Here is a 22,695-nt window from a genome sequence, read left to right on the forward strand (position 1 = left end):
CCCCCCAAAAAAAAAAAAACTTCCTTTTAGCTTCAATAGTCTTTAGTTATCAAGTTTAGTGTGATTGTGAACACCTAATTTGAGCATGTGTTTCAGTAGTGGATTTGGTGTGAAAAGCTTAGCATTAACACCTTCTCCCGGTCAACAAAATTCCTTAACCGGTTTAGTTTTCAGTCTAACAGAATTCCTTACTAGATCACACACCAATAATTCAAGAGTCGAAAACTTTCCTTTTGCCAGGCATTCAAATAAAAGTGACCTGGAACACCAAACTTAATTCCAAGTGGCAACTCCAAATAAATAATTCCTTCTCAAAACGTCACTTCAAATAGAAAAACTCTTCTAACTCATTTCCTTTAAAGGGATGAAAACAGGGATGTGACGGCTCAAATACACGGATGTGAACATAAACAAACAAAAACCTAACTAACCCTTGTCAATGACACATGATATAAGAAACCAAAAAGACAAAAAAAAATGTAGAATCATAGGCAAAGGCTTGAACAAGACAAAATAGGAACAAAACAAAATCTTTGCACTGGAATGTAACATTCTATCAAAGAGATAACGTTCAATACCCACCAACAAGCTAAACATTTAATCCGTCTTTGATACTAGGAAAATTAACATAACAAGGTTTTCAGATTTACCAATGAAACAAACAGCAATGAAGAACTCTGTTTTCCACACAGCAAAAAACAAGCACCACCACAGAAGGAACAACGAAAGAAGAGCTTAAACACTCGGGTGTTTTTTGCTACTTTTGAATCTAAAAGTTGCTTCCCAGATTTGCTAGAGAAAAGAGATATTTTATAGGGTCAAGAATTAGGGTTTGGCAGGAAATTCCAACCCATGCCCTGCGCTAAAATCAGCCAATAAGCAGGGCAAGTATTAGCCAATAGGAGAATCCCAGATTTCAATTTGCTCACTCTGAGACCCTTTTATCCCTGCTTATTTGAGCCCTAAGATTGTTCTCAAACAGGCTCAAAAAAAGAAAATAGCTGTGGTGTTTAATCCTAGTTTAACTTACATATGGCTAACCAAAACAAATCATATTGAACCCTACTTAATAATCTATAATCATACTGCCAAACAGGGCTGTTTAAAACCAAATTGTAACCAATAACCCGACCCGAAAAATGCCATGGTCTATTAAGGTTATCTTTTACCGGGTTATCGGTCCGGAACTTGAGTTGTCCAATTTTCTTAACGGGTGAACCAACAACCTGGTAGTAAAAATGACTTCATTCGAACCATCATCGGTTAGTGGCCACTTACAACCTTCCTAGACCTTTGTTCATCAACCAAAGAACACATGAAATTCCATAAGATATATTTTTTCCCTCAACTGTGACAAACTTGAATCCAGCGTATTAGTTAAAATTAAGATGGAATAGGTCAAATTAAGAATGTTATTTTTCTCAATTGTGATTAAATCCACATTTTAATTCAAATTAATAGGGTTTCACTTAGCACAAAACAAATAAAAGCAGCTAATGACCAAGACACGAATAACCAGTAGTGGTGCTACAGTGGTGGAAGGGTGATCAGTCGAACACCCTTCGCTGAAAAATTACATCGAATATATAGATCAAATATTGTTGCAAGGACTCTAAGATTAAAACAAGAAACAAAACTATTGCTATCTAAGGAATAGAATTATTATAGTCTTTGCGATTAAATATTGATTCATAGGCAGAACAAAACTAGGTGCAAAGTAAAGACACTTTTTATTGTTTGTGGATATTTTGGTGACAATTACACAACGGCTTGGGCTATATTTTACATCCTTTTACTGTTATTTTATGTCTTATACTCGCTAAGTTTCAATTTCTTTGCCTACTTTCCTTTTAGTCCTTCTAAAAAAAATGTCTCTCTTCTTTTTTGGCAACTCTTTACTTTCAACTTTCCATATGGCATGTTTAACACCATAAGATTGAAGGATATTTTGGTACATTGTACATATCTTTAGTTTAAGACTCTAAGATTGAAAAGTCCTTTTTACTTTCTTTAATCCGCGTCATGTCTTATACCATACAAAAAAATTGAAATGGATAATTATTTTTCTAATTAGAGTGCCTTGAAAGCAGTAAGAAATTTCAATAGAGAGACATTTGCCTTAAATACTGAATAATTTTAGTTTTACATTACATCCGGTAATGAATGATGATTTTTTAGACGATTTGAGTATATTTCAAAAACAAGAAATACCTCGTATTGTTTCTAACAAGACAATTATTAAAAAGAAGTCAACATATGCAACCTCCTTGCATATGATTGGAATGACAAACACAAACAAAACCCAACTATCACTTAAAAAGGAACTCAAAAGACTTTATTTTAGGACAGAACCCTTTTTCAGAGGAAAAAGCAAATACAGAAAGAGCACTAATTCCCCAATTGCAGCAGAGCTCGATAAGACTCCCAAGAGCTCAAATACCGTCTTCGTAACCTAAGGCAACCAGTAATCCTCTTATCTTAGCCCACCTTCAATCCCCGTCTATGATCACCGTAACATGGTTCGGCATCAGTTCTCACCTGAGTTCTGGAGGCAACAACACTTCATCCACCGAAGAATTAATTGAACTGTTAGCAGCACTGTCGTCGATGTTGCTAGCGGTGTCGTTTCAATCAGAGGCAAGTGGATGAATCGACAGTCATTTTGTTAAATTGGGAATAATTTGAGGGTTTGTTGATTATGGTTGGGAGCAAAATCTATATAATTTTCCTTTCAGGCTTCAGCTATATCAAGAGATTTCTAACAACAGATTTTTTCTTAATCAGACACTCATTCCTACATTGACATACAATCTCTAACCAAAGACCCTTCATAATCATCAAATCCTTTGTCTATAGTCCTGGAAAACGCCTAACCTAATGATTGCAACATCAACAACTAAACCTTAACACTACCAGTTGCAATGCCTTTAGGGATTGCTTCTATTATGTTTTGTCCTCAGTAAAGTCAATATTGATTCACAAAGATAGTAGATTTTTTTGAGAAAGCAGAGTGTAACTTTTATATATCACCTATTAACTTTGATGTTACTAGATGGTCTTTGGACTTTCAGAAACATGAAGCTCTTTTGACTTGACTTGAGCATACATTCAAAGACTAGTTCAAAAAACTACATGACTTAGGTCAGTTTTTAACCTTTCCCCTGATCATGAAAATGAAGGTGGTTTTCACTTTCCACACTACAAATCTTAAAACCAACTTAAATTCACAGCAGCCCCCAAAAGCAGAGGTTTTTACTTTGTATGACAACAAGTTAGGAAATGTTTCATCAACTCATTTCAATCATCACGACTTCACTCCAATTTCTGAAAGGACATTTTAATATATATTTTTACACCAAAAATAAGAATAATTATGTTTCTTGATCAGGCACACTCAGGAAAATTGATGTTGTTCACTGTAATTCCATAAATCTAATCCCACTTACAAAATTTGGGTTCTCTTCATATCACAGTGAAGATTACTCTACCAAATTATCTCACACCTGTTCTTTCACTCTTAAGTTGAAAAGACATTGTTCACTTCTCGCGGAATCTTGATAATTAAGAAAGACCTTCTTATCAATGAGTTTCTTGAAAGTTGATTAAAGACATATCACCCTTTCCACACCAGTCTTGAATCAATTTTCTATGTCCAGAATTGGCGTGGTGAATTTTTTTACATTTTACAATGATTTAGCACAAATGTTTTATTGAAGTATCAAAGTTTCCCTGAATTTCTAACTTGCTATCACGATTTCTCTTAAGAGGTAGCTTTTTCTCAAAGTTGACTCTAACATATAGGCAGATCAAAAGCTCTGATACTTAATTTGAACCACGACGACCATTGAGATAATGAATAACCTAGAATCGATAACACAGGGATGTATACCTGAAAAGTAGAAACTGAAAGCAATCCAATGTTGAATAGCCAGAAGGTTCCAAAATAAACTCAAAATCAGCACAAACTTGCACAAAACTACATGAACAGACTCAGGTAGATCAAGAGACACAAATCATATACATATAAGGAATGTAAGAGAAATTGCACGTAAAAACACGCGCGCTACCGTGAGAATTAAGTAAACATAGACACGGTCTTCTAAGTATGATAACAAAAAACATAGAATAATCCAAATAACATACCTAAAAAAACTACACATCAATGATTGAAGGTGTCCGACATACATAATAACCTGAACACTGCAAAAAAAAAAAGGAAAAAATCAAACATAAAGAAGCAGTCTTGATTAATCTGCAAGATTAGCAAAATAAACATCAAACTGACACAATTCTTTCACAAAACAAAAAACACCCATCACCCCATTTGTTTCTGCAAGGTCAAAAAAATCATAGTAACACCCCCCCCCCAAGCCACTTCTTTTTCGTCTTGTTCTTGACATGGATGTGTTAGGATGTCCTTCTATGGAATCACCAAATCAAGTAAAATCCCAATTGTTTAAAACAATCAGAGATTAAGGCAAACCCCTTCAAAAAGCTACATAGTAAGCAAAAAAATGTTGCTTTTTTCTTCTACATGATGGTAAAACCCTAGGAGATGTAGAGTTAAAAAAAAACCTTTTTTGAAAAAAATGTGATGTAGTGTTAATTTCTTCAAGAAAAAAAAGTTTGGTTTGAAGAGAAAAAGCGGTACCTGATCGGAGATCCGTTACCGGAAGTGAAGAGCAGAGTTTAAAAGTTTGATGGTGGTGGAGTTTTCCGACAGTATCTCAAACATTGGGCAAGCATCTCTTTTGAGTCTTTCGGTGCTCTCACGCCTTGTGGGTTTGGTGCTTTCTATAATTGATTGCCTTACCCACTTGCTATTAGTATTCTAGTACTCCCTCTCTCCCTTCCTTTTTAGTTTTTTTCTTTTTTAAAAAAAAATTAATTAATTTTTAAAGTTAAATTAGATGGAATTTTTTTTATTGGTATTCGATATTTACATCAAATTAATTTCTTTTATTATTATGTGATTAATAAAGTAAAATATATGTAAACTAATTAAAGTTAAATAAAATAAATAATAAATTTAAACACATAACATGCATATATTGAATTGATATAAACACCCGATACGGATAATTAAATATTTTAAAATAAAAATTCTATAAGTCTCGACTCTTTAAAAAAAGAAATTAGAGCAACTAAAAAAAGGATGGAAAGAATAATAAAATAGTATCATGATTATGAGACACTTTAGTTTGTTCACTTTTACTTTATGATAAAACACACAAACCTTTTATTTTTTACATACGTTAAAATTGATAAACAAAGATGAATATCTTTATTTATTTTAAAAATATTTTAGATAAATTAACGGAAATAGACGGAGAGAGTGCTAGTAATAATAAAAATACTACAACGATAGTAAATTGTAGAGAAAGAAGTTGGGGAGAAAGGTTATCTTTCTTTTTGAGATTAATTAATAAATAAAAGAGATTTGAGATTGATTTATAAATAAAAATTAATTTAGCTTGTGATTTATAGAAAAAGAGAAGTTATTATATAACCTTTTAAACTGCTTGTAAATTGTCTAATTGAGCTATTTGTAATTTGTAAATTATTTATTTGAGATACTTATATATTATATGTTTGATTTATAAAACATTTCAAAAAGTTATTTACAAAATATCATCAATTTTCTTTCTGTAAAAGTAATATAGGTACTCTTAAAATTTGAGTATGATCTCAATTTCTGAATGCATTTGATGTCTTTTTTCTTTCTTGTAATCATTGAATGGCTGACCTTATACAATTGACTTCAAACTGAAAATTGGATAGTGAGAGCTCTCTTACAAAACCCTATCCATGACCAGAGGCGTATTCAAGAATTCGAATTGATAGGTACATTGTTATGAAAAGGTAGATCTAATTGATTTGATATAGATTCTTATCATTGAAGCAATTATTATTTTTTTTTATATAGGTCCAAGGTTTAAATTCTTAATTAATTAAAAGGCCAAAAATGCTATCAAATAACCACTAGAAGAGATGTTACACCGAATTTTAAAATAAAATAAAAAACAAGATAGACACAAAATTCAAATTTCTGATACTCACTAAAAGGTACGCCCAATCATCGTCGTAATATATATATGGTTCACGCGTCTATATTTTAAACAAAAAATTAAAAATATAACAATACTATATATGATTTCAGGAGGAGAGCATGGGTTCACGTAAATCCGATGACCCCCTATTATAGAAGCCTCTGCCTTCGACTCTTTTGGAAAAAAATTTAACCAAAAAATTTGGTCAGAATAATATTTTATCTATGTTATTTTTCGTTTTAAAATATTTTTATTCTTTTAATTTTAATACCTTTTAACTAAAAATGAAAAAAAGAACAATTTATTTTAAAATAAAATCTCTTTTATAGTTTTTGAAATTTTGTGGCCAAATTTCTGGCCATTGCACTGTGACTCTTTATATCTTTTTAGTTAGGCCAACAAGAAATTGTTAAATACTTTATACTAGTCGTTTTTGCTTTTCAAACATCTTTAACCCAGTAACTATATCCAACAAAAATAAAATCTAACACTTCTTTTTTATCTATATACATAAAAAAAATTTAAACGCTGTTTAATTAGAATGTCTATCATACCCTTGGGTAGTGAGACAAACTTTTTGTAGACAATATATGTTTAAAATGCGATTCATGATAGTAACACCAACAGCTCAGGCAACATTCTGATTTAAGCAAAAGAAGTTACCATTCTAGTTTTTGACCATAAAAAAACACCAACCACCACCAGTAACACTATCAATAAATTTAAACTTAGCAAGGCTGTCTGGGAAAGAGAGGAGAAGTCGTGAGAAAATCATGTAAAATATCAATGTTACTGACTTGAATATATGAAACTACAATTTATATCAGTAACCTGGACGTGTTCACTATCTATGAATCGAAAACAATCAGTAATTGTACACTTTTCAAAGTCTTTCACCTCATGACTAGTATCTGCAGTGCCATATCTTATACTCTGATGCTGTAATGACCCTTATTGTCATTTTTAGTGTTTTATCTTCTGTACATCGTTTAGAGCGTTCCTACAGCGATTCTAAGTCATTTATGACTTGCTGGGACTGACAGATCGGTCACCTGGTCATTCGTTTTGTTATTGTGTGAGCTTTAGTATTTTTGAAGCTTATGAACCTTGAACGATCATTTTCGATCAAAAGTTCAAGAAGATGACATCAGAATCCAATTCTGACGATTCCATCAGTTCCGGAAGGGTCATTTTAGTCCAGTAGCATTGTCGACATGACTCCCAAAGTTTTCAGTGTGAGTTGGTGGGATTAGGCGTTTTAACTTTAAGTTTAAAGGCTAAGTTTGACTTTAGTCAACATTCTGAGTAAACGCGCTCGGATGAGAATTCCGTCAGCGCGGTTAGCTCCGGAATGTCGAGTTTGGTCTAGTTTGACCCTTCTTTCGGGTTTTGAGGTTTTTGATATTTTTCCGAGCCCTTTTGTGGTTTTTGACTTAAAATGGCCAATGGAAGTGGGACCCACATTTTATCGAGATGACCTCTGATGAAAATTTCGACTGCGCCTTTGAGTCCGGAATGTCGACTTTGGTAGGGTAGCATATCTATTTTATTTTTATCAGGTTCCGAACGGATTCCGAGCACCCGTCGGAGACTTTAAAGAAAGTAGGCAAAGCTGAATCTGGTGCAGCCCCTATAAAAACCCCAACTTTCAGCTTTATGTTTTACTTTGGAACTTGATATCTTGAGCGATACAACTCCGAATTGGGCGATTCAAAAGGCTAAGTTGTGAGATTTTTCGAGGGCAACACATTGGTGAGCTTGGAATCTGATTTGGGGACACGATTTGAGGTAAATTTTGGGTTTTAAATGCTGTCATAGCTCATTTTCGAGCACAAGTTTTGGGAAATTTCAGAAGGTGATTTCTTGGCCATTTTAGGTCCGAATCAAGTGATTCAAGAGCCTATATTGTGGGGTTTTTCGTGAGGATCGTCGTGGTGTGATTGGTTTTGGCTGTTGGAGCTTCATTTTTGGTAAAATCTGGTAAGTAGCTGCTGCCATTGTTGCTGATTTTTAGCTTAGGATTTGGGTTTTTTTTGTTGCATGTTAATGTTGGGACCGTCTTGAGTCCTGAATTGTGCTCCATTCTGCTATACAAGTTTCGAGAGTTATTTAGGACTTTTATTTGGGGTTAATTCGGGATTTCTCAACGCGGATCCCATTTTTTCCATTTTGACCGTGAAATTGACCCGTCTCCGTTTCTTGCAATTTTAGTGTTTAAATGACTGTAATAACGTTGTGACTCTATTTCTGATAGTGTATCAACGTTTCGAGGCCTTTTAGAAAGTAAAAGATCCGGGGAGTGAATTTTGGAGCGCGCGTGATCTGCGTTCAGGTAGGCTATGGTTTCTCTTCTTAGACTGAACTCGAACATGTGAATGCATGTTGATTAGTTGGAATTTGGGTTGGGTAGTTATTGGATCATGCATAGGTGTTAAAAATTATATTTTCGGCCTTGTTCTGAGAATTATCGGGTAACTGTGAGCATGTTTATATTGACCTTCTTTGCTATATGAATTACTTGTATGTTTGAATACTGGTTGTCAGAAGTATGTTGAGCCTTAGTTTAGGTTTGACTAGGGTTTTCCTTAGAAATGCATGATTCAAAGTCGGTAGGACTTAGTTTAGCCCCGACGTCGCTCGGCCGGCTTAAATCCTTGTAGACTGATGTAGCAGACTTGAGTCTGATAGTTTGGTATTTAGCTAGACGATGAGCTTGCTCTAGCGATAGTTACTCTTATTTCTTAGATGTTACGGCTTCTCGAGTTACGTCAGTGACAATGAATTCCGCTCCGTGATTCAAAGTTGAGTTTCTATTCGACTGTAAGGTCTTACATTGATTAGCTAAGTCTGGATGGTGTTCCATGGGTTTATATGATTATGGATAGATAAAGACTCTTTCAGCATGCTATATCGACATCTTTGTCGGGTATCCGGATTTAAGGTCCGGCCTCGACCATCCACATACTTATGTAGAGCATCCGGTTAGAGGTCCGGCCTCAAGTATGTAGAGCATCCGGTTAGAGGTCCGGCCTCAGTTACTTATATTTTGCAATTGGCTACTTGTGTAATTCTGGTGAGTGTCCGGTTCAAGGCCCGACCTCCGTACCGTCAGATTCTACTTTTTGGTTCGGTGTTCTTTGGCCTCGAGTTCTATTCTCCTTAAGTTATAGTTATTTTGTGTACGCGTCGGACTTATGGGGGTCCGTTCGGGTTTTTATTTAAACTTGTGCACGAGTGTACCTTCTGGGCTTATGGTGGGTCCAGTTAGGTGTAGTTAGCTTATTTATATTAATTTAGTTAGATCTTTATACACTCGTGTGCATTATTGTGTTACTTAGCCTTCCGTTCTTGACCTCTAGTTTTGTGATTTCGTCTTTTCATAGTGCTTTACTTTTCTAGTTCAGTCGGCCTATGATGCCTACTGGGTACCTGTTATTTGGTACTCATGCTACACTCTGCATCTATTTTCGTGATGCAGGTCCGAGCACCAGTAGTCAGCGTTGATCGAGTTTGGAGAATTTCTGGTCTGGAGACAGGGGTGAGCACACAGGGTTTTGTACTATTTCAGTCTCCATCTGTTTATATAAAGACTTGTCTTTTACTTTTCGAGACAGTCTAGTTTCGGTGGTCCACTGTTGGGACTTGTACTCGTTTTGTTGGTAGCTCTGTATTAGTGACTTCCAGGTTCTGGGAGGGATCCTTTATTGCATTTATGTTTTGGTTTGCTTATGTTGTTATAGTAATTTTTCTTAGTCTTGTTTAGTTTCTACCCTCACACCCATTATGTGTGGTTCTGGGTTGTGGTTTGGCTTACCTACTGATGGGTTATAGTAGGTGCCTTCATGGCTCGAGAAATTGGGTCGTGACAAGTTGGTATCAGAGCCCTAGGTTCAACGGTCTCACTTTTACAGAGCTAACGTCTAGTAGAGTCCTGCGGATCGGTGCGGAGACGTCCGTAACTTATCTCCAGGAGGCTACAGGATGTATTTAGGAAAATATCCATTTTGTTTCAAATTCGTGCCGCGTGTGTCTTGTTTGTTTCTTAAAATCTCAGTTGTTTCACTCTATTACAGGATGGCTCGCACGCGAGGCGGTGCGTTCGGGGGAGATGCACCCGGAGCCTCAGTTTGGGGTAGACGTCGACCACGAGGTCGAGGTAGGGCTGCAGCACCTGCCCGGGATATGGAGGAGGAGCCTCATGCAGCGCATGTACCGCCACAGCCAGTGGGGCCGGGGCCCGCCCAGCCACCACCCGCACCGGTTGCAGCACCTGATCTTCATTCCCTCTTGACTCAGATATTAGCAGCTATTGGGGATATGAGACAGGCACCAGCACCAGCAGTACCAGCACCAGCGCTGCAAGATCAGCCGCCACCAGTTCATGTGGCCGCCCCACCAGACTTAGAGGTTAGAGAGATGCCACTGCGGGATCAGAAGATGCTTGGGGTATTTCAGAGGTTGGCACCGCCTATATTCTCAGGGGCGATTGGAGAGGACGCTCACGAGTTCCTGCTCACTTGCCAGGAGCAGTTACAGTCATTAGGCCTTTTGGAGTCGAGAGGAGCTGACTTCACCGCTCATCAGTTCCGTGGGCCAGCCAGGCAGTGGTGGCGCGCGTATCGAGAGTCTAGGCCAGTTGGATCTCCTCCTATATCTTGGAGCGAGTTCTCAGAGGCTTTCTTGGCCCGGTTCATGCCACGGAGCGTCAGAGACAGGCTTCGTGATCAGTTCTCTAGATTGGAGCAGGGATCTATGACCGTTTCCGAGTATGAGGCGAGGTTCCATGAGTTGTCTCGCCATGCTACTATGATCCTGCCCACAGAGGGAGAGAGAGTTCGTTGTTTTGTACGTGGGTTGCGATACCGTTTGAGGGTTGACACAGAGCATATGGTTTCAGCTGGCCGTTCTTTTCTTGATGTGGTCGATCATGCCCGATCCATGGAGCATATTCATCGTGAGGCCCAAGGGGGCAGCGATAAGAGGGCACGCTACCAGGGCAGCTATAGCGAGTCGCAGACTAGGGGGAGGGACTCATATGATAGGCCACGTCAGAGGTTCCAGCAGGGTCAGACCAGTCGCCCTGTTCAGGCGGCATTACCTGTTTCTGAGGGAGGCCAATATCAGCAGAGTAGTCCTAGTACAGGCCAGAATTCGAGGGCATCAGATTCTGTTCCTTCATGCCGCGGTCGGGTTACTACAGGGCGTTCAACTTCGGGGTGTTATGAGTGTGGTGCTCTTGACCATTGGTCTAGAGAATGCCCCCGGCGAGGTCGGGGGGCGATTGTACCAGCTCCACCTACTTCAAAACCAGTTTCAGCCGTGTCTTCTTCGGCTAGAGGAGGTGGTCAGATTCAGCACAGTCGAGAGAGTCGACAGGGTACCAGTGGTGGAGCTCGGGGAGGCAGGTCAGGTGGTAGACCGGGTGCACCAGGTAGAGGTGCTCAAGGCCATTTCTACGCTGCCCCGACAAGGGCGGCGGCTGAGGCATCTGACGATGTCATCTCAGGTACGCTCTTCTTGTGCCATCAGCCTGCTACAGTATTATTTGATCCAGGGTCCACATTCTCGTATGTATCTATTTATTTTGCTCCCCGATTGGGTATGAGGTCCGAGTCTTTGGCAGAGCCGATTCATGTTTCGACCCCGATAGGTGAGTTCTTAGTAGTGGATCAAGTATTGCGATCTTGCTTAGTGACTATCCAGGGTTATGATACTAGAGCTGATCTTATTATGCTAGATATGATTGATTTTGATGTGATTTTGGGCATGGACTGGTTATCCCCATATCATGTGGTCTTGGATTGCTATGCCAAGACTGTTACCTTATCCATGCCTGGTGTTCCCCCGGTATTGTGGCAGGCTACTTATAGTCACACACCGACGGGGATAATCTCTTTTATTCGAGCTAGGCGATTGGTTGCTTCTGGGTGTTTAGCGTATTTGGCCCACATCAGAGATGTGAGTAGGGAGGGGCCTTCAGTTGACTCAGTTCCTGTGGTTAGAGAGTATGCAGATGTGTTCCCTACAGATCTACCTGGCCTACCCCCAGAGCGTGACATTGATTTTGCAATAGATTTGGAGCCTGGCACTCGTCCTATTTCTATTCCGCCTTATCGGATGGCTCCTGCAGAGCTCAGAGAGCTCAGTGTTCAGTTAGAGGACCTCTTAGAAAAGGGGTTCATTCGTCCGAGTGTGTCGCCTTGGGGTGCTCCTGTTCTGTTTGTGAAAAAGAAGGATGGGACTTTGAGGATGTGCATTGACTACAGGCAGCTGAACAAGGTGACGGTGAAGAACCGTTACCCTATGCCTCGTATAGATGATTTGTTTGATCAGCTTCAGGGTGCCGTCGTATTTTCTAAGATTGATTTGAGGTCCGGGTACCATCAGCTGAGGATTAGAGCAGCAGACATCCCTAAGACTGCATTTAGGACTCGTTACGGCCATTATGAGTTCCTTGTGATGTCTTTTGGGTTGACTAATGCCCCAGCCGCCTTTATGGACTTGATGACACGTGTGTTCAGGCCATACCTTGATTCATTTGTTATCATCTTCATTGATGACATATTGGTATACTCGCGGAGCCGGAGTGAGCATGAGCAGCATTTGAGGATAGTGCTCCAGACTTTGAGAGATCAGCAGCTTTATGCCAAGTTCTCAAAGTGCGAGTTTTGGCTTGCATCTGTAGCATTCTTGGGGCACGTGGTGTCCAAGGAGGGTATTAGGGTAGATCCGACGAAGATTGAAGCTATTCGTGATTGGGACAGACCCACTTCTGTTACTGAGGTTCGTAGCTTTGTCGGGTTAGCGAGTTACTACAGGCGTTTTGTTGAGGGCTTTTCTACTATTGCAGCTCCTTTGACTCGGTTGACTCGCCAGGATATTCCCTTTGTGTGGTCGGAGGAGTGTGAGATGAGCTTTCTGAAGCTCAAGGAGTTGCTTACTAGCGCTCCTATATTGACTCTTCCGATTGAGGGCGAGGGTTTCACGATTTATTGTGATGCGTCTGGTGTTGGTGTGGGTTGTGTATTGATGCAGCAGGGCCGGGTTATTGCGTATGCGTCGAGGCAGCTTAAGGTCCATGAGCGCAACTACCCCACCCATGACTTGGAGTTGGCAGCGGTAGTTTTCGCGCTTAAGATTTGGAGGCACTACTTGTATGGAGTTCGATGTGAGATCTATACTGACCACAAGAGTCTTCAGTACATCATGAGCCAGAGGGACCTTAATTCGAGGCAGCGTCGTTGGATTGAGCTCCTGAAGGATTATGATCTCTCCATTCTCTATCATCCGGGCAAGGCGAACGTGGTAGCAGACGCCTTGAGCCGAAAGGCGGTGAGTATGGGTAGTTTAGCCTTCTTATCTGCAGGTGAAAGACCCTTGGCTTTGGACATTCAGTTTTTAGCCAATAGCATGGTTCGATTAGATATATCAGATTCTAGACGCGTCTTGGCTTATATGGGAGTTCAGTCTTCTTTGTATGATAGGATCCGTGGTTGTCAATTTGAGGATAAGGCCCTGGGGTCCCTTAGAGATCGAGTGTTAGCGGGTAATGGTGATCAGGCTACCTTAGATCCTGATGGAGTGTTGAGATTCGCTGGTCGCATTTGTGTCCCGAGAGTTGGAGATTTGATACAGTTGATACTTTCGGAGGCTCATGAGTCTAGATATTCTATCCATCCGGGTACAGCGAAAATGTATCGTGATTTGAGACAACATTACTGGTGGAGTGGCATGAGACGAGATATTGCTGACTTTGTTTCTCGTTGCTTGTGCTGCCAGCAGGTAAAGGCTGAGCATTTGAGGCCTGGTGGGGAATTTCAGGGATTACCCATTCCGGAGTGGAAGTGGGATCGCATTACTATGGATTTTGTGGCTGGTCTACCGAGGACTTCTAGAGGATTTAATAGTATTTGGGTCATCGTTGATCGATTGACCAAGTCAGCACATTTCCTTCCCGTTCAATCTTCATTTAGTGCCGAGAGGTTGGCTCGTATCTACATTCGGGAGGTGGTTCGACTTCATGGGGTGCCAGTTTCTATTATATCAGATCGGGGTTCTCAGTTCACGTCTAGCTTTTGGAGGACCTTTCAGGATGAGTTGGGCACCCGGGTTGACCTGAGCACAGCTTTCCACCCGCAGACTGATGGTCAGTCAGAGCGCACTATTCAGGTCCTTGAGGACATGCTACGGGCTTGTGTTTTGGAGTTTGGTGGTCAATGGGACCAGTTCTTGCCTTTGGCGGAATTTGCATATAACAACAGCTACCATTCTAGCATTCAGATGGCCCCGTTTGAGGCCTTGTATGGTAGGCGTTGTCGCACTCCAGTGGGCTGGTTCGAGTCTACAGAGCCTAGGCCGCGAGGTACAGATTTGATTCAGGAGGCTTTGGAGCAGGTGAGAGTGATTCAGGATAGACTCAGGACAGCTCAGAGTAGGCACCAGAGTTATGCGAATCGGAGGCGTCGACCTTTGAGATTCTCTGTTGGTGATCGGGTATTTCTCCGTGTGTCGCCCATGAAGGGTGTGATGAGATTTGGGAGACGGGGTAAGCTTAGCCCCAGGTATATTGGGCCTTTTGAGATACTTCGGACAGTTGGGGAGGTTGCTTATGAGTTGGCCCTACCTCCAGCATTTTCAGCCATCCATCCAGTTTTCCATGTCTCGATGCTACGCCGATATATTCCTGATGAGTCCCATGTGCTCCAGTATGATGCAATTGAGTTGGATGATCATTTGACATTTGTAGAAGAGCCAGTTGCCATCCTAGCCAGAGATGTGAGGAAATTGCGCTCGAGAGCCATTCCTATTGTTAAGGTCCGTTGGAGGCATCGTTCAGTCGAGGAGGCTACCTGGGAGACCGAGCAGGAGATGCGAGAGCAGTATCCCGTCTTGTTTGAGCCTTCAGGTACTTCTTGAACCTTACTTTCGCGGACGAAAGTTCTTTTTAGTAGTGGATATTGTAATGACCCTTATTGTCATTTTTAGTGTTTTATCTTCTGTACATCGTTTAGAGCGTTCCTACAGCGATTCTAAGTCATTTATGACTTGCTGGGACTGACAGATCGGTCACCTGGTCATTCGTTTTGTTATTGTGTGAGCTTTAGTATTTTTGAAGCTTATGAACCTTGAACGATCATTTTCGATCAAAAGTTCAAGAAGATGACATCAGAATCCAATTCTGACGATTCCATCAGTTCCGGAAGGGTCATTTTAGTCCAGTAGCATTGTCGACATGACTCCCAAAGTTTTCAGTGTGAGTTGGTGGGATTAGGCGTTTTAACTTTAAGTTTAAAGGCTAAGTTTGACTTTAGTCAACATTCTGAGTAAACGCGCTCGGATGAGAATTCCGTCAGCGCGGTTAGCTCCGGAATGTCGAGTTTGGTCTAGTTTGACCCTTCTTTCGGGTTTTGAGGTTTTTGATATTTTTCCGAGCCCTTTTGTGGTTTTTGACTTAAAATGGCCAATGGAAGTGGGACCCACATTTTATCGAGATGACCTCTGATGAAAATTTCGACTGCGCCTTTGAGTCCGGAATGTCGACTTTGGTAGGGTAGCATATCTATTTTATTTTTATCAGGTTCCGAACGGATTCCGAGCACCCGTCGGAGACTTTAAAGAAAGTAGGCAAAGCTGAATCTGGTGCAGCCCCTATAAAAACCCCAACTTTCAGCTTTATGTTTTACTTTGGAACTTGATATCTTGAGCGATACAACTCCGAATTGGGCGATTCAAAAGGCTAAGTTGTGAGATTTTTCGAGGGCAACACATTGGTGAGCTTGGAATCTGATTTGGGGACACGATTTGAGGTAAATTTTGGGTTTTAAATGCTGTCATAGCTCATTTTCGAGCACAAGTTTTGGGAAATTTCAGAAGGTGATTTCTTGGCCATTTTAGGTCCGAATCAAGTGATTCAAGAGCCTATATTGTGGGGTTTTTCGTGAGGATCGTCGTGGTGTGATTGGTTTTGGCTGTTGGAGCTTCATTTTTGGTAAAATCTGGTAAGTAGCTGCTGCCATTGTTGCTGATTTTTAGCTTAGGATTTGGGTTTTTTTTGTTGCATGTTAATGTTGGGACCGTCTTGAGTCCTGAATTGTGCTCCATTCTGCTATACAAGTTTCGAGAGTTATTTAGGACTTTTATTTGGGGTTAATTCGGGATTTCTCAACGCGGATCCCATTTTTTCCATTTTGACCGTGAAATTGACCCGTCTCCGTTTCTTGCAATTTTAGTGTTTAAATGACTGTAATAACGTTGTGACTCTATTTCTGATAGTGTATCAACGTTTCGAGGCCTTTTAGAAAGTAAAAGATCCGGGGAGTGAATTTTGGAGCGCGCGTGATCTGCGTTCAGGTAGGCTATGGTTTCTCTTCTTAGACTGAACTCGAACATGTGAATGCATGTTGATTAGTTGGAATTTGGGTTGGGTAGTTATTGGATCATGCATAGGTGTTAAAAATTATATTTTCGGCCTTGTTCTGAGAATTATCGGGTAACTGTGAGCATGTTTATATTGACCTTCTTTGCTATATGAATTACTTGTATGTTTGAATACTGGTTGTCAGAAGTATGTTGAGCCTTAGTTTAGGTTTGACTAGGGTTTTCCTTAGAAATGCATGATTCAAAGTCGGTAGGACTTAGTTTAGCCCCGACGTCGCTCGGCCGGCTTAAATCCTTGTAGACTGATGTAGCAGACTTGAGTCTGATAGTTTGGTATTTAGCTAGACGATGAGCTTGCTCTAGCGATAGTTACTCTTATTTCTTAGATGTTACGGCTTCTCGAGTTACGTCAGTGACAATGAATTCCGCTCCGTGATTCAAAGTTGAGTTTCTATTCGACTGTAAGGTCTTACATTGATTAGCTAAGTCTGGATGGTGTTCCATGGGTTTATATGATTATGGATAGATAAAGACTCTTTCAGCATGCTATATCGACATCTTTGTCGGGTATCCGGATTTAAGGTCCGGCCTCGACCATCCACATACTTATGTAGAGCATCCGGTTAGAGGTCCGGCCTCAAGTATGTAGAGCATCCGGTTAGAGGTCCGGCCTCAGTTACTTATATTTTGCAATTGGCTACTTGTGTAATTCTGGTGAGTGTCCGGTTCAAGGCCCGACCTCCGTACCGTCAGATTCTACTTTTTGGTTCGGTGTTCTTTGGCCTCGAGTTCTATTCTCCTTAAGTTATAGTTATTTTGTGTACGCGTCGGACTTATGGGGGTCCGTTCGGGTTTTTATTTAAACTTGTGCACGAGTGTACCTTCTGGGCTTATGGTGGGTCCAGTTAGGTGTAGTTAGCTTATTTATATTAATTTAGTTAGATCTTTATACACTCGTGTGCATTATTGTGTTACTTAGCCTTCCGTTCTTGACCTCTAGTTTTGTGATTTCGTCTTTTCATAGTGCTTTACTTTTCTAGTTCAGTCGGCCTATGATGCCTACTGGGTACCTGTTATTTGGTACTCATGCTACACTCTGCATCTATTTTCGTGATGCAGGTCCGAGCACCAGTAGTCAGCGTTGATCGAGTTTGGAGAATTTCTGGTCTGGAGACAGGGGTGAGCACACAGGGTTTTGTACTATTTCAGTCTCCATCTGTTTATATAAAGACTTGTCTTTTACTTTTCGAGACAGTCTAGTTTCGGTGGTCCACTGTTGGGACTTGTACTCGTTTTGTTGGTAGCTCTGTATTAGTGACTTCCAGGTTCTGGGAGGGATCCTTTATTGCATTTATGTTTTGGTTTGCTTATGTTGTTATAGTAATTTTTCTTAGTCTTGTTTAGTTTCTACCCTCACACCCATTATGTGTGGTTCTGGGTTGTGGTTTGGCTTACCTACTGATGGGTTATAGTAGGTGCCTTCATGGCTCGAGAAATTGGGTCGTGACAGATGCTCTAGAAGTTATAGAGAAAGACCAGAATCGAGATATTAAAAAACAGAAACTTAACAAGCCACATATGGACGGACCCATGCAAACTATAGAAGAGACGTTGCAATGCTTGAAAGATGGAAGAAGAACTGTACAATGACGGAATTGGCATAAGCATAAGTTGATAACATTATGGGCATAGATTCAATTGTGGTTCCTAGCTATATAATGTAACATGTCAAGCAAGACATACATATTCTTCTATCGTTTAAGTTTTCTATGAAAAAATATGAGTAGTGAACCTTCTTGCTACCTAATTTATGTGAAAATCAACGTGTAATAGCTTTTTATGTTAGTGAAATTGGACATAATGAGTCAAATAACCTTCACTATTCTTCAGATCATGCATCATCGCTTGGGCCTGGGTATGCTGGCAGACTCATTATCCTCTTGTCAACAACTGGACCTCCAACTGTAAAATGATAGAGGCTCTGAAACTTTGATCCTTTCAGCCCAAGAACCTCATGTACTGGCAACGATCACAAAAAAAGGTAAAAGTTTAGTTGCACTACAACATTCAATTAATCTAGTCGAATAAAGTTATCAAGCCAAAACACGATACCACTTGCTAATTATCTGGGAGAGGAAAGGGGATCATAAAAAGGGACACAATAGAATGAATAGGTATATTCAAACATGTCAAATGACAAGATCCTGAAGGATGATAAATGCATATGTTCAGGTTCACATTTCACTAATACAATTACCAAGATGTTTTGTGCTTCAGAAGTAGTACATACATAAAGTTTTTTATGTGACAGATCGAAAAAACAAGGTGATTTAAACAGAAGTTAATGAATTTTCTTAACACTAAAAAAGATATACAGTATCAACCACAGTAAGCTAACCCTACAACCAGATTATGATAGACTAATGCCTGAATATATTTATCAGAAAAAATATATATAATAAAGTGTTCACTAATAAACCTCGCAGTCTCTAACTCTACCTTCAAGAACTGATTGCTCTGCAATTCTAATTCAGTGTTCATGATTCTCCAGCCTCTTACATCTACATATTCTAGAAAAGAGAGTGGTGGCGATACTCTTGCTTCAAGTAGACAGTGACCAACTCTTTCCTTTTAGAGAAGAGATGCTAGATTTTTTTTTGAACTATACTACTATAGTATAGTCATACACAGGTGAACCACTTACTACTACCAGTACATAGACTGATAAGAATTTCTTCCTCTTCCGGGTGCCTATCTATTTCAAATTCTTTTATTCTTTTCTTCCCCTGTCCGTTTTTCTTTTGGGGGAAGGGAGTTGAAAGAGTGTCACTGGTGAGGGACTGATTGGTGCATCATTACGCAAGTTAATAGCTGGTTCAACCTGAACTGGAAGGATATGACATGTCAAGTTCAGGTTGTCCTTTATCTTTTATCTTTTTAGGTGTCTTTTTGTCTTTAAGACTGAGAACGGGCAATATCTGAAATCAGATCAGTATATCTTTTTATGCATCTTAAGCAGAAATTATAATTCTAAGATGTTACTGAGTCCAAATTCCATGAAATTATTACTAAAAGAGATTTTGCAAGGAAAGAGACTAATTTATCTTAATAGTTTAACAATGGTCATTTTGACTTTCAGACTTCTCTATAATTTCTTCCTAATAGAGTTTGCTGGAAGCATGAACTAAAAGCATATCTATAGCTGTACTTTTCATGGAAAATTTTGTAGAATAAAACATTACAACACAATAGCAATCCAATTACCTGATACTTGGCTTCATTTAAATTTTAAGCTCATTTGCCTTCAAACTTACTTTTATTTATATGGAGGAGATAGTTAACATCTATATAAATAACGATCTCAAAAGCCTATTTTTTAATAATGATATTAATTTGCGGATATATAACTGCATGACACAACATCCACGTGCAACGCATGTGCTGTGAGACTAGTACTTCTATTACAAGTCAAAGAGAAAAGAGAGGGTAGGGAGGGTATACCAGGATCATCAAAGAAACAACCAATCCCGGTAGAAGAGATGCCAACAGCATGTGATTCAAGATACAAAACTTGTCCGAGCACTCCTGTCTCCCAAAATAGTCGTGGGTACATCCAGGAACCCTTGTTGCGCAAAGTGGGCTCGAAATGTGCAATCATGCCCAAGCTGAAGCAACCATCACTAGCAATGTCCTGTATAATAAATATCCATAAAAAGAGGTCACTTGAAGCATCACAAGCAACGAATGAGCTTGATCTGACTGTAAAGTTCAGCTAGCATCACAATTCTACATAATATGCCATTAGATAGAGAGAAAACAAGTAAAGGATCATCTCCATGCTACCATGATCCTGCCACGGAGGAGGAGAGAGTTCACTGTTTTGTACGTGGGTTGCGGTACTGCTTGAGGGTCGACACAGAGCATTTGGTTTCAGCCGGCCATTCATTTCTTGATGTGGCCAACCATGCCCGATCCATGGAGCATATTCATCGTGAGGCCCAAGGGGGCAGCGATAAGAGGGCACACTACCAGGGCAGCTACACTAATATGATCAAATCAAAGAATGGAAAATACATACCTGATGGCATGACAATCGTTTTGAAAGCTCCCTGCAGTCTCCACTTGCAAGCTCATATAAAGGAAGATCATCCGGACAACCATCTGGTTTCACCCATTTAAACTCAGCTCTAGTATCTTTCTTAAGATCATCCAGATGGTTCTCATTTCTCACCAAAAAATATAGTCCTTTTGGCAAGCCAACAACTCTATGAACTAACAGAGCAGCATGGACTTCACTATCCCAAGCAAGTGATCTAAATGGCAATGTCAGTTGCCGAACATGTTTCTTTCCACCGTGTAAACCGGATGGCATACAATGCAATAATATCTGATAAAATGTTTCTTTGGACATCACGGTAGAACCATCCATATCAACTGCGCTCCTACGCTTTCTAACTAGTTCCCTTAAACTTAGATCCTTATAAGAGCTTTCACTAAATGTTCCACTACTCTGAAATGGATCAACTACTGATAAATTAGACATTGTTAATGGCTTTTTTGTTGCTTCAGCTGTTCTATATATAATATCCCAACAGATGTGCTCCTTACTAAGCACATTAGGCTTGCCCTTCCAATCCAAACCTGAAAACTCCGAAATAGCGCAACTTAACTCCTTATAATCCACTTCAAATTCACTCAAACCACTAGGGAAAACCAAAAGAACACAATCTGGATGCTCAAACTCAATCTCTGGCATTGACCCTTTCACGGGCCGAGATGGGATTTTAAACTTTGGAAAATTTTCAACGCCCATTAACTTCTCTAATTCCTCGTAACCTAATCCATCTAGAACTTTTACATCCCATCCAAGCCCTGCTGCTGCCATTGAAACAGCAGCAATAGCATGACCCACATCATGATTACAATACCTAAATGCCCTTTCACCATACTTCCAAGCTTCCCTCCAAAAAATAGAAGATAACCCAATAAGGAAAGAATTTTCAGGCAAGAATCTTGTTAAAATCCCATATGAGAATTGGGCTCTAATTTCCAAAGAATGTTCTTTTGGCGCATAATGAGCCACGAAACCTTTGTCTGACACTGATTCAACAGGTGGACAAATAATATACGCTTCAGTTGGATGGAGATTCCCGCTACTAGGGTTTACCCGAAGGGACCAAGTTGAAAACCCAGTAGATTTCCAAGCTGATAAGGCTAAAGAATCATAGAAAAGCTGAGAAATTGTGGAATCCGAAATGGGTTTGGGAAAAGGGAGAGTCTTGAATAGTGACGAGTAAAGAGGAGATTCATCAGAATATGGAGGGTGTAACAGAGGGATAAGTGGAGAAGAAACATAACGGCGAAAAGGGTTGGGCTGATTTGCCCAATCAAGACCACGAGGGCCACGAGCGTAATTGGTGAAGGAATGTTTCGTTTCTTTATGGTACTTCAAGACTTGGGCTAATGAAGCTTGTTTTTCTTCATCTTCTTCTTGTTGATGAGTTGTTTGTGATGATGAAGTGGACATTAGGATTAGTTTTCTGGTGGTGGTGGGGAAGACAGAGAGAGGTTGACGGTGGAAGGGAAGATGAAATCTGTGATGGAGAAGAGGCATATTTCTTCTTCTGTTCTATTTTTGTTTCTGCAACTGTCAACCATATTCTGGAGAAAGAATTTTGGAATAGTGCTGGAAGTTTTTGGAATGTTCCAATTTCTAATTTGAGATTCCAAATTAGAGTTTACTTGCTACAAGTCCTGGAGTTACCTTTCAAATACTACGTGACATTAAGCTTTACCTTTTAATAAAATCTTGAAAGTAACTCAACTCTCGATTTTCCTTAACACACAACACGACACTATTTAATATTTCTGTAAAATAAGGTTAAAAATATTTCTCAATTTTGTTTTATTAGTACATTTTACGATTAAATAAAGTATTTTTTAATATATTATTCGTATTTTTTAATTGGATGAAAAACTCAAAATCAATTAAAATTATTCAATTACACATATATTATCCTTTTGGTCAGAATAATATTTTTTTATGTTATGTTACATTTAAAAAAATACTAAAAATGAAAAAAAAAACAACTTATTTTAAAATAAAATCTCTTTAATTGTTTTTGAAATTTTGTGGCCAAATTTTCTGGGCATTGCGCTTCTCGACTCTTTTTATCTTTTTAGTTAGGCCAACAAGAAATTGTTAAATACTTTATACTAGTCGTTTTTGCTTTTCAAACATTTTTAACCCAGTAACTATATCCAACAA

General features: G+C 39.5%; 2 protein-coding genes and 1 long non-coding RNA gene across 4 annotated transcripts in view; 1 reads left to right on the plus strand and 2 right to left on the minus strand.

Moving 5' to 3' along the window:
• LOC107007922 (protein GRAVITROPIC IN THE LIGHT 1) overlaps positions 1 to 4,812 on the minus strand; it is an 8,693-nt gene extending 3,881 nt beyond the window's left edge. The window contains exons 1-3 of one of the 2 annotated variants that reach the window (XM_015206771.2): positions 4,652 to 4,812; positions 4,144 to 4,200; positions 3,890 to 3,903 (exon numbers count right to left, since the gene is read on the minus strand). The gene's annotated coding sequence lies outside the window, so the exon portion shown is untranslated. The remainder of the gene's footprint in view (positions 1 to 3,889; positions 3,904 to 4,143; positions 4,201 to 4,651) is intronic. The other variant, XM_015206770.2, reaches the window with a different exon arrangement.
• Positions 4,813 to 6,968: 2,156 nt separating this feature from the next.
• Positions 6,969 to 9,812, plus strand: LOC107007857. The gene is made up of 4 exons (XR_001455170.2): positions 6,969 to 7,838; positions 7,927 to 8,030; positions 8,305 to 8,382; positions 9,529 to 9,812. It is a non-coding gene; the product is annotated as an uncharacterized LOC107007857 (long non-coding RNA).
• Positions 9,813 to 18,064: 8,252 nt separating this feature from the next.
• LOC107016116 lies at positions 18,065 to 22,172 on the minus strand. The gene is made up of 3 exons (XM_015216634.2): positions 20,506 to 22,172; positions 19,929 to 20,118; positions 18,065 to 18,446 (listed from the first exon to the last, which is right to left on the minus strand). The coding sequence occupies exons 1-3, from the start codon at positions 22,039 to 22,041 to the stop codon at positions 18,319 to 18,321; spliced, it is 1,854 nt and encodes a 617-aa protein (XP_015072120.1). The 5' UTR covers positions 22,042 to 22,172; the 3' UTR covers positions 18,065 to 18,318.
• Between the last annotated feature and the right edge of the window lie 523 nt (positions 22,173 to 22,695).

Source organism: Solanum pennellii, chromosome 1, assembly GCF_001406875.1.
Source record: "Solanum pennellii chromosome 1, SPENNV200".
NCBI classification, from domain to species: domain Eukaryota; kingdom Viridiplantae; phylum Streptophyta; class Magnoliopsida; order Solanales; family Solanaceae; genus Solanum; species Solanum pennellii.